At 34.8% G+C, this 12,851-nt stretch overlaps 1 protein-coding gene across 1 annotated transcript; it reads left to right on the plus strand.

The window, feature by feature from the left end:
• Positions 1-2,400: 2,400 nt before the first annotated feature.
• LOC148306412 (NPC intracellular cholesterol transporter 2 homolog a-like) lies at positions 2,401-8,402 on the plus strand. Its single transcript, XM_088265070.1, has 3 exons — positions 2,401-2,476; positions 6,801-6,914; positions 8,065-8,402. The coding sequence occupies exons 1-3, from the start codon at positions 2,401-2,403 to the stop codon at positions 8,328-8,330; spliced, it is 456 nt and encodes a 151-aa protein (XP_088121196.1). The 3' UTR covers positions 8,331-8,402.
• Positions 8,403-12,851: the final 4,449 nt, after the last annotated feature.

Below are 12,851 nucleotides of genomic sequence, written 5' to 3' on the forward strand. Positions count from 1 at the left end.
ATCAGCACACTCGACTAACATACAGGAGGTCTCGGGACGTCCAGTACGGTAGCACATTAAAATCTCTTATTAAATAAATAGCTGGGCTGATCACCTTTCCTTTGTGTGTTAACAATCAAGATAACATATACACCATCGGGTGCGGATGAAGGTTTGAAAAAGAAGAAGAATGATAAATCTGATATTCTTTTGGAGTGAAAATAGATGATTGCAACAATCTATTATTTTTTTAATTTAAAGAAATGACAGATTGATCATAAAGATAGTCGATTTGATGGACATTCCCATTAGAATTAAATAATTATATCCAATGGATTGGGTAATAACCGAGGTATTTTTTCAAATTATACAATGAGTTTTTTCATATAATTTTTTATGAAAATGTAATTTGGTATAAATCAGTATTAAATTAAGATAAAATATCTAAAAACAAATTATTGCAGGGTCACAAATGCAATGATAATCACACCATATGGAAGCATCGAAGATGAAGTTGTTACTGCTGTTTGGTGTTATACCGACATTAATTTTTTCTTACGCTGTTGCGGAAATGATAACAGACTGTGGTATGTAATCTTTAAAAGCACTAATTTGTATTAAAAATCCTGCAGATTTTTTACCTTTTAATAAAAACTTCATATAACTAAAAATAGTAGAGTACATTTATCCCCCAGATAGTCTCTCAAATCTAATTGTTGGTACTATAAATAATATTACGGTCTTCTTCATCACCAGCGTGTAGTAATCTTCCATTGCTAGTCATCGATTCCGAAGGGAAGTTGACGTTTTAACTATGCAGTGAAGGTAACTATAATTATATAGGACATATATTTCTTATAACTGCAACGTGTGTCCGCCTCCGTAGTGTATTGGTCAGCACGCTCGGCTATCGTTCTGGAGGTCCCAGGTTCGATTCCCAGGGGGGTCACATAAGTGATTTTAAGTAAATTAAAATAAATATTAGGGATTTTTTCACTCTAATATTTATTCCATATTACCCTGGACTGATACCTAAAGCGGAGGGCTAATCACCTTTCCTTCATGTGTTAATGATCAAGATAACACTGCGTTTGTATGATGCAGTGCCCTATGCACCATTGGGGTGCGGATAAGGGTTTGAATGAGTGAATGTTATTAGAAATAAAGGTGTATTTGTCAACGTGTTGTTGGAGAGATGTTACTGAAAAAAACACACCAAATAACAAAACAGCAGAAATTCTCTACACTGTGTAATAAAAACATTAACTTATGTATGGAATCAATGCTCTGGATACAAGTTTTTCGTTTCTTTCACTCAAAAGCTATATGCTGTCCATTTTAATCATTTTGATGTGTTAACATTTTAGGATCGAAGCTATCTAAGGTAGACGCGGTCAATTTTACCAATTGTGATAGTTCAAAAGACGTTTGCATTTTAAAAAGGGGCTTCAATACCACTATAAACATTCTCTTCACACCAAGTAAGTACTGCATATTAATAATTATGCTTATTTTTTTAACATTGCACTTTTTTTACTGATAAGCACACTTGGCTGACACGCACAAGGTGTAGAGAATGAATTAGTTTTGGTGCCTTTATGTTATACCTCGACTATGCTTACCTGATTCGTCATTTGATTTCACCAATTTACTTCCTGGTTTATTTCACATTAGTCTGACAGGTTGTAATTCCCAGACTTTCATATTCTTCATCTATGTTAAGATGACAATTTAAATATTTCCTATGGTACAAACCCAGATGTGTGATCAAAGATTAGGACATTCAAGATATTTTTCGCTACATATATTTGTTGCTTGATATTTTTTGTTCTTCACAGATACAGTCATCAAGAAGGTGGAAACCAACATTTATGGAATAACAAATATTATGCAAATGCCTTTTCTTATACCAAACCCCGATGCATGCGGCATTCAAAATGGACTATCATGTCCACTGCGCCCCAAAACACAATACTTCTATCACATGACTCTTCCCATCATGAAAATGTACCCCAGATATAGCTTCAAGGTGAAGTGGGAGCTACAAAATGAAAATAAAGAAATTATTTTATGTATTGTTGTTCAGGTGAAGTTGACATAAGAAATCAGAATTTTGAAATTCACAATTGTTTTATGTGTCTCCAAGTTTTTGTTCACAAATGCTTTATTTTTATAGATATCTCATTATGTCCATGTCTATATTTACAATGTTTAATATGATCTCAGTGGTTCGTAAAATGGTTGCAGTTGTGGCTAATAGTCGAAGAAGTAGCCAATATAGACACAGTGATGGCTAATGTAGTCATAATTGCGTTATTAGACGACTGTATTTATAGTCACAGTTGCAGCTAATATGGTCGTAGTGACGGCTAATAGCCAGAATGGTGTCTAATATGGTTGTAGTGACGGCTAATAGCCAGAATGGTGTCTAATATAGTCGCAATTATGGCTAATATGGTCACAGTTGCAGCTAATATGGTCGCAGTTACGGCTAATGGTCAGGAATTGTGTCTAATATAGTCACAGATGTAGCTAATATGGTCACAGTTGCAGCTAATATGGTTTTAGTGACGGCTAATGGTCGGGAATTGTGTCTAATATAGTCACAGATGTAGCTAATATGTTTACACTGATAATCTATGATTATTTCAATTACTACAGTCACCAGAAATGTTATATAGGCTATTGTATACTTGGTTAGATTTATAAGTGAATTGAATAAACTAAATTACCAAACGTAATTGTGTTCTAGTTTTATTCGTATTCATTATTTTTTACCCTTATCCATTCCCAACTGGTGTACCTGCCGTCGGTTAGGTAAGGTGATTTTTAATTATGAATGTTGTATACAACCAAAAAAGGTTTTCTCCCAAAAAAAAAAAATGCATCTCATGCATGTTACATGTGAAACTTTCTAGGTTTTAGAAACAGTTGGTTTTATGCATTTCTCTCTAAGAAGCCACTCCTAAATCAATGACATTCAAATTCTCTATACCACTTACTGTCTCATCATTTTTGTTTTTATGAACTAAGTTGCGAAAATTATAAAAAAAAAGTGAGACAAAATTGTATCCCAATTTTACTGTGAATTTACATTTAATAGCTTTCAATGTCCCTGTCACTTCCCATCTAAATAATACAAGTTTGTAAAACCACCACAAAGTTTCTAGAAGTGCGCCAGTGTTGGCAGCGAAAGGGATTAGTAGTTACATCAGTTAGTCAGCTAGGTCCGATTCCAACCCGACGTTGGCCGGTACACACGATGCCTCCACAACCCTGACCAGCACAGCAGACAGACACGGAACAGTGCCAAGGCGTTTGCAGAAAATGTTCAGTCATCGCATTTCCCTATCAACCATTATTCATCGATATTCTATTACGGATCACTTTCACAAGTTGCAATTTTTTTCTTGACAAATCTATCACAATCCTAACAAGCAATGGACAGAAAAAAACAACCCTAACTCACAACCTAGCACAAAGTCCTAACCGCAAAATAAAAAGACAGAATGAGAAGTCAGAAGGTCAGAAGATAGAGCGATCACTGAAGCCAGCCAATGACAGATTGACAGCTTGTAAATGCCACATGAAATTTTTCTTAAAAACTTGAACAAATAAATCAATAAAACATTATACCTGGGATGTAAAGTTTTGATTTCTAACTGATTTTAGTTGATATTTCATCAAAATGATAATTCTATCCTTAAAGGGACATCTTTGGTCAAATGTCAACAATAAATTTGTATAAAGATTATAAAAAATAATGCATTACAAAAAGCCTACTTTACTGATTTGTAGATATGACACTAAAGTATCTTTATAATATGAACTACCACGGATGTGAGCGTGGCTTAAATGCGGCTGTTATTCTAATGTAAAAACATACCTACCGCCAACGTTTGGCGGCTGATAGGCCGATGGGTTAAATCGTCGCAAACCTTGTAAAATACCCAGACTTCCATATTCTTCTTCATCTATGTTGAGATATCAATATTGATAATTGACAAGCGGACAAACCCAGATTTGTAAACAAAGATTTGAACGCACGCAAAACACTGTAATTTCTGTTGTTTTTGTTATAAATCAGATGTTAACTAGTTTATCAGTTATGAAACATCAAACGTAATATTGAAAAGTGGCCCGCCACTCTTCGTCGTCGCTCGTCCCAGTCGTCGCTCTTGTCTGGGGCCTACCCACGCTTCTGTGTCCTGTTCTAGGCCTCCAGTCAAGCACCTTTTTCATCCATCTATCCTCAGCCACGTGACCTGCCCAGATCTACCTTTGTTCCCCAATTTTTTGAGCCACATCTGTTACCTTGGTTTTTTCCCTTATCAAAACCTTCGTTTATCGGTCCCTAAAGGGATATGTTTAGAATCCTTCTCTCCATTGCTCTTTGGTATTTCTTATTGTATTTTAATATTCCTTAAACGACTCTATTTTGTCCAAATTACTTAAGTTTGTAAGAGCCCAAGATAACCCCGTTGTTGGACCATCACTGCTATTTTTCTTTTCCTATTTACTATATTCTCTCAATTTTTTCCCCATATAATGTCCTCTGTATGTCATATGTATTCCTTCAAACATGTTTCACTTCTATATCAGAAAAATTATTACCACTAATTTTTGCTGTTGTTATAAATCAGTTGTTAACTAGTTTATCAGTTATGCAACATCAAACGTAATGAGAGATTGTTAAGATAATAATTTCTATGTGTATTATATGAAAATTTAGTTCCATACATCAGGTCATTACCAAACCATTATTAGTATTTCAAGTATAAGTGCTTGGATAAATATATCCTAAATATGAATAATATGGTTTTAATTGTAAAATTATATAAAAGCATTTTTGCAAAAATGATCCATCAAAAAACGTTTAAAACAAACAGACATATAGAACCACAGTCACTATGACGTCTTCACCACTTATAGCTGTTTTGATAGCTTATAATATTATTTATACAAATGCAGCATACGCAACTGATTGTGGTATTAATTTATTTCTAAACACTAATCTACAAATATATTTTTACATATCGCTCACTCCTTTCAAGAACGTCATAAATCAAAAAACTTGATTTTTCAGGAGAACGTTTTTAAGGTTTACAAATATAATACAATGTATTAAAAATAAATATCAAGCCACGTTTTGAACTTTTTACTGTGCAACAGATCTTTTTAGGTTAAAACCTGAAGGTTTTTTCTCCATTTGAAAAATATTAAGTTTATTTAAAAAAATAATTAAACAATACCTTTTCTTTAAAATGTAAAAACAACACTTTCTGCCCTGTAGCAAGTAAAAATTAAGTTAAAAATATGCCGCTTTTTTGGGATATAGTACATTTTCTGGGCATTCCGAAAACATGCACAACTGAAAATTGACGAATTTTGATTTATGACGTTCTTGAAAGGAGTGAGCGATATCGTACTGGAGAAAGTGATCAAGTGAATTTTTTACAAAAACGTGATCATTGACTATTTGATATCTTACTAGCTTAATATTGCCCTGAAAAAAATCCCAAAGGATTTTAAACTTGGAAGTATAATAGGTATATTGACTTGTTAAAAATGACCAACTGCATTGATATTTATTTTCTTGCCAAGCAAAAGTGACTTAAATGGCCTTCCAGAACATTTAACGTTTTGTTAGTTGGTCACTTTCTCCTGTACGACTACGATATAAAAGTTTTGTACTGAAACTTTTTGCATTGAAAATTTCTTAAATTGCATTTTATGAATTAAAACAACTATACAGCTTTTCCCACTTTTTCCATCCAATCTGATTGATCAACTTTCTGGAATTGTATGATAATTTAAATATAAAAATAAAACCGTTAAATAAGCCCACTTTTTTAGTATTTTTATTATTAATAAATGTTTACAAAACATTTAACATTTAACAAAAAAAATGTAAATTTGTATTGTATTTATGTAAACATTCTTTAGAGTTTATTCAAAGAAGCAGAATAAAATAAAAGTGGAAAAAGTTATTCAGTTGTTTAATTTCTATTTGTGTATTTTTTTTATGAAAGTAGCATGAATATTGAATACAATTCTTATTAAAAAAATATTTATATTATATAGAACGGGGCTACTTGAACTTTGATGTGTTACTTGAGCCCAGTACAAAAATTGATTTAAATCTGTATTTGGTCTATAATAATGAATATACCGTGACAATAAGTGTCACCTGTCAGGGAAACAATGAATCATGTCGATACGTTCATTATTGTAGACCAAATACAGATCTAATTTTTTTTTTGTACTGGGCTCAAGTAACACATCAAGGTTCAAGTAGCCCCGTTCTACGGTACCTTATTCGAGTTTGCAATTTAAAGATTTTGCTTTGGTTTATAGTGTGGATCTACTTGCATTTAATTACATTTACTCATAACTTTTTTATATATCGCTCACTCCTTTCAAGAACGTCATAAATCAAAAAACTTGATTTTTCAGGACAACATTTTTAAAGTTTAAAACTATAACACAATGTATTAAAAATAAATATCAAGCCAATTATTGAACTTTTTACAGTGCAACACATCTTTTTAGGTAAAACCTGAAGGTTTTTTCTCCATTTGAAAAATATTTAAATAAATAATTAAACAATACATTTTCTTCAAAATGCAAAAACAACATTTTCTGCCCTGTAGCGGGTAAATATTAAGTAAAAAATATGCCTCTTTTGCTGGGATATAGTACATTTTTTGGGCATTCCGAAAACACGCACAACTGAAAATTGTCGATTTTTGATTTATGACGTTCTTGAAAGGAGTGAGCGATATGTTGGTACTGAAAAAGTTTTTTTTCTCTCATTTTAGGATCAAAACTAGGCAAGCTCAATAATTTTACCGTAACTTATTGTGATAGTTCGAAAGATGTTTGTTCCGTGAAAAGGGGCACCAATGTTACAGTCTCCATAGAATTCACTCCTAGTAAGTATTGCATATAGTGTCTAGTGTCTAGGTACCCAGTAGCATGAGTTTCGGATGATCTCATTTTAGTTACGCACAAGACGTCGTTTGGGATGGTTTTCTCGCTACACTTGCTGTGGCGGATACTTACGATGTATTCTTTTATTTCTTTTTTAGGTACGTACCAGAGCTAACATTACAAAATTGATACATTTCAACTTCAACTATGGTCAATAAATGCAACATTTAGGAATATTCACATTCTTCCTGTTTTTAAATCACATTTTCATATGGTGTCCAAAATGCATATCACCGGAGCGCGCGGAAGTTTTTAGCATAGTAAGGGAAGGGTTAACAGTACCTACCGTACCCTACCTTATTAAAAAAAAAAAACATTTTAGATTCATACCCAAATGCAATCCAAAAAATGCATGTGATCAATATTTCGTCATCAAGTGGATGAAAAGTGCTATGGGAGATCACTCCCATAGCGCTATTCATCAGTATAGTATTGTTTGCATGCTAGTGTAGTGATTGTCCTGATGAAGAGACGGGTATGTCTCAAAACCGGTAGACTAAAATCTCGTCGAGTGTTTAAATACAAACATTACTAAAAATGTAGTAAAAAAAGTTAAGAAGTTAAAAAAACTTGTAACCCTTATACGCACCCAATGGTGCATAGGGTACTGCATCGTATTATTATCTTGATCGTGATTTACATGAAAGTAAGGTTCCTGCGCTCCAGGGACCAGTCCAGGGTAATATTAAATAAACAATCACTTATATTTAATTTCACCCTCCCCCCCCTGGGAATCGTACCCGGGACCTCCAGCATGGTAGCTAAATACGCTAACCATTACGCCACGCAGGTGGATAAAAAATGACTTACCACAAAGTAAATACACCCGTTGTGTCAAGAGCGTTTGTGCACTACTCGGAATTTTACATCCGGCAGTCTGGTTTTTAAAAATAAAAGGGACTACGACAGTTTAACGTGATTAAATTTACGCACACCGTGATCACGCACCGATCAAGCGCATCAATCCGAAGAAAGACGGCCAAAAGCACAAGCCAATCCAAGCCAATCATCCATTTTATCATGGTAAATTTCCTGTAGTACTCAAGCGCCCTGATACAAGATGTTTTTCAATTTCATTTATTTTCTCCACAGATGTACTGATTAGGAAGGTGGAAACTACGGTATATGGCATAACAACCATTATGCAAGTACCCTTTCTTATGCCTAATCCCGACGGATGTGACAAGAAGAAGGGAATCGTCTGCCCGTTGCGACCGAACCAAAAGCAAAACTATTTCTTCACGGTTCCAATCCTCAAAATGTATCCCAAACTTCCAAGCATCAAAGGGAAATTGGAGCTACAGAATGAAAACAATGACATAATTGTGTGTGTAATCATCCAGGCTAAATTGGTGTAAAAAGGAAGTAAATCTATTTGGCCATAGTGTTCAACGTGTTACTTTCACCCATACATTATCAACTTCACATGACAAAGTTGTTTAAGGGCTAATTGCATTAAAATTACTTTTAAACCCTTTCCACTCTGACCATTTTTTCTCATAACTGATCAGCTACTCTGATCAAAAAAATGCGACGGCTCCCTCTATCGCAGCGTAGTGGAGGGAGCCGTCAACCAGCAGTTCCTGATACTTCGTTACATAATTTAAATTCATTCACAAAAAATGCAAATCTAATATAACTTTATATAAAATCGTGCTCTCAATACAAAAAACCTTTATAAAAAATATTTTTAATATCATACAATACTTAAATTCACTCAAATTAAATTAATTTCTCAATAAAATTATATCAAATCATGGTTATCAACTCCTGCCTCGTTTTATATATAACATAACAATTTGTATAGCCTCCCACCAGTCTGATGATGTCGGTAACGATGAAACCCGGTCGCTGGTCAAATATAAAAAGTGGAAAAGCTAAAAATATTGGTTTTAATCTAATAATATATTAACTGTATTTATCTGAAATATTTGTTGGTAGAATATACTTGGGTGATAGAGAAATCAGTGATTAAAGTTATACCTGCGCCGGGCCAGACATTGTGGCCCACGGAGCTGCCTACTAGAATCATACGGGCCAGAATGTCTGGCCTACAGAGTGATAAGAGTCAAGAATACATTGTTTCTGAAAAATGATATTAAAATTTTAAGCTAGTAGGAATTTCTTAACAAAAATTCACAGAAATTTATAACCCAAATTATTAAACATAACACTCTTTGAAGGTTCTAAATCTGTGTTCCGTATATTCAGAGCCACATATTATTTTCTTCTGGTTAAACATCCTTCTAGTGGCATCTGTGGGCAAAATCTTAAAGTAATATTGCTCTAACTGATTTTTTAACCCTCAAACTACGAGGTATGAAAAGACTTGCATACGAATCATTTGTGGCAAATGTGTTTGTATATTCTTTGCGAAATACTTTCAAGTACATAGGTAAGATGCTATGTACTTGAAAGTATAAGTATACTTGAAAGTACGTCTATAGAATAAAATTGATACCAAAATTTCGATGAGCATTCACAAAAACCATGTGGGGTAATCGTACATTGCCCGATAGCAGAAAAAATAGAATTACGAGGTGAGTCGCAATAAGGCCAGACTCACACAGGGAGCGTCTTCAGAAAACTAACTATAACAACTACAGCTGACTGCAGTCAATACAACACTGCACTCAGTTGTCATGCTAAGGTAATTTAAAATTTTGACCATTTACATTTTTATTTACATAAAACATAAATTTTCAATAGATTTATATTATCCACTGACACTTCGTGATGGAATTGCATTTTTAATATATTATTAGATTAAAACCAATATTTTTAGCTTTTCCACTTTATTTTTATTTGACCAGCGACCGGGTTTCGTCGTGACGGACATCATCAGACTGGTGATGTCGGTCACGACGAAACCCGGTCGCTGGTCAAATAAAAATAAAGTGGAAAAGCTAAAAATATTGGTTTTAATCTGATAAATTTTCAGTATAGAAAGCTGGGGGTATCTTAAATAAGTAATATTTGGAGTATTTTAATACAATTTAGAGTATTGTCTGCATCCAATAATACAATATATTGATATTTATATAGCTAAATAATAAACAAATTTTTAAATTATTGATTTTAAACTTATTTCTCAAACAATAATATATCCAAAAATTACTTGTAAACGAGTTAATACATAGGCATTAAAAATATCTGGTAAAAATGTACAACAAACAAGGAGATCTTCTTAGCCATAGTTACAGAGACTTGAATCTTGTGCATGAAAATGGTATGAAACTACGCCTTTTGAATGTTTTCATATGGCATTGAAAGCCAATTATGGACCAACTACGGAAACCTAAACTACCGCAAAGAAGATAGGTCGCTTAGCAGTCGAATTTTGGCGAAAAAATACACCGGTGCAAGAAACCATTACCAACAACAATAGTCGAAACAAGGCTGCTTGCACACCGCTTGGATTAGTCTTCTTCTTATTAGAGGCCTTGCGGCCTGTTCTGCGATGTCGATTCCCAGCTATCGACCCATCTCTTTGGTGGTCTGCCCAGGAGTCGTCTACCATGGGGTTAGCCGTACAGTGCGATGTGGGGGAATCTGGATGGTTCCATTCTCCTCACATGCGCATACTATTGTCCCCTTTGTTGCCTTCCCCACCTAACAGCATCTTCGATCTCGCATATTTCCTTGATCCTGGCATTTCTGACTCTATCTCGAAGACCCTTGCCTGATATGCTTCTTAGAGCCTTCATTTCTGACACTCTAAGCGCGTTTATTGTGGCAACGGTGTCCGCTCTACTTTCGATTCGACTCGACTACGAGTTATCTCGTACTGTGTTTACTTGCCATATTCCTGCAGCTACAATCAAATTCCTAGTATATCAGTGTTAATATGGAAAGATGGCGCATGGGAAGAGAACAAAAAATCAATGCTGACTTACGTGAACAGAAAATTTATTAATAAATAAATAGAAAATATGATTATAAAAAAATGATTTATAATCAAGAAATAAAATAATATTTTTAAGAATTGGCTTTTTAGACTGGAATTCTGAAAATTGCCATGGCAATCAACGTATTTCAGCATTCTAAGTTGGTGATATAAAAGAATAGTGAAATGAACTTATTTTCATATATTTTTAAAATTATAATAGGTACTGAAAATGATCAATAATTATAACTCCATTAGAATCAAATTTAGATCAATACATTAAATACTTACAAAATAATATTTGCATTCAATAGTAAGTACGTATAGGATAAAACATGTCGTTAGCTTAATTTTATTTTAATAGTTACATTTGTAAACAAAATATCTTTAAAATCAATCCGAAATTCAACAAAACGCGTGTAAATAAAATTAGAGTTATCCGAAACCTTCAAACATGAGGTCTGCACTACTTGTCGCTATTGCAATGTCATGTTATACTTTGTACACTGAAGCTAAATACGCAACTGATTGTGGTATGTCTTATTTACTTTTTTACTTCAGCCTTCTTCTCGGACTTCCACAGTTCTCTGTTGGAGTGACTCTCTTCCAGTGCAGGCCCGCCACTTTTTTTAATGTCGTCGCTCTTGTCTGGGGCCTACCCACGCTTCTGTGTCCTGTTCTAGGCCTCCAGTCAAGCACCTTTTTCATCCATCTATCCTCAGCCACATGATCTACTTTAGTTCTGCAATTTTTTGAGCCACATCTGTTACCTTGGTCTTTTCCCTCATCAAAACATTCATTTATCGGTCCCTAAAGGGATATGTTTAGAATCCTTCTCTCCATCGCTCTTTGGTATTTCTTATTGTATTTTAATCTTCCTTAAACGACTCTACTTTGTCCAAATTACTTAAGTTAGTAAGAGTCCAAGATAACCCTGTTGTTGGACCATCACTGCTATTTTTCTTTTCCTATTTACTATATTCTCTCAATTTTTTCCCCATATAATGTCCTCTGTATGTCATATGTATTCCTTCAAACATGTTTCACTTCTTTATCCAAGAAGAAAACGTCTTAACACCAGGAGAAAATGTAACACAGATCTTTTCAAAAACATCAAAACAGCAAATTCAGAAAAATTATTACCACTAATGCTTATATTTTCAGACTATAATTTTTATGAATCAATGGGCATAGAAATTTTATATGTAAATAAAACTGGTCTGCATTTGATAATCTTGAAAGATTAGAAATAAGTAAAGCAATTAATAAAGACTTCTTTTTCTTCTTTTTCCATGTTCGCTCCCTAGGTGGAGCATATGGCCAACACGAGTCGTCTCCAAGTCACTCTGTCACGCGCCATCTCCTTGGCTTCCTCCCAGGTCAGTCCGGCGTCTCGAAGTTCCGCTGAGTATAGTCGGTGAATGGTCGTCAGCGGCCTTCCGGGGCGCCGGAATCCTCGGGGTTGGAAGAAGAGACATGAGGGGTTGATGCCCTCAGGTGGCATTCTAAGGACATGTCCCAACCATGTCCACCTTCTTCTCTTCAGGACTTCCAGTATGAGGGGCTGTTGAGTTCTTCTCCTCACATCGTCATTCCTGACGAAGTCATACCACTTTATACCCAGTATTCGCCTCAGGCATCTATTTTCAAAACTTGCTAGTTTCTTGCTTTGAGCTTTGGTGAGGTGCCACGACTCACATCCGTACAGCAACACTGTTAGGATGCAGGCATTAAAGAGACGACACTTGGTTTTTGTCGAGTAAAGCAGTGAGTCCCAGACATTGCGCATTTTATTGAATATAGCTCCTGCCATTCCGAGCCGTACATTCAGTTCCTTCTGGACACTACCATCCTCCACCATGAGTGTTCCAAGGTATCTGAAGGTGTCGACTCGAACGAGCGCTCGTCCCTCACAGGTAAGATGTTGATCTCGGTCCGGACAGGCTGAGTTGCACATGACATTGGTCTTTTTGGCGTTCACTCTTAGGCCTAA

Source organism: Brachycentrus maculatus, unplaced genomic scaffold (assembly GCF_059751285.1).
Source record: "Brachycentrus maculatus isolate JH-2025_06_01 unplaced genomic scaffold, ASM5975128v1 h1tg000242l, whole genome shotgun sequence".
Classification (NCBI taxonomy): Eukaryota; Metazoa; Arthropoda; class Insecta; order Trichoptera; family Brachycentridae; genus Brachycentrus; species Brachycentrus maculatus.

Excerpts from the sequence above, each read along its gene's own strand:
- LOC148306412 (XM_088265070.1), top strand. The coding sequence starts at position 2,401 with ATGGTGTCTAATATAGTCGCAATTATGGCTAATATGGTCACAGTTGCA. Across the intron at positions 2,477-6,800 it reads GGTCGCAGTTACGGCTAATG|GATCAAAACTAGGCAAGCTC; the intron begins GTCAGGAATTGT and ends CTCTCATTTTAG. Across the intron at positions 6,915-8,064 it reads CTCCATAGAATTCACTCCTA|ATGTACTGATTAGGAAGGTG; the intron begins GTAAGTATTGCA and ends TTTTCTCCACAG.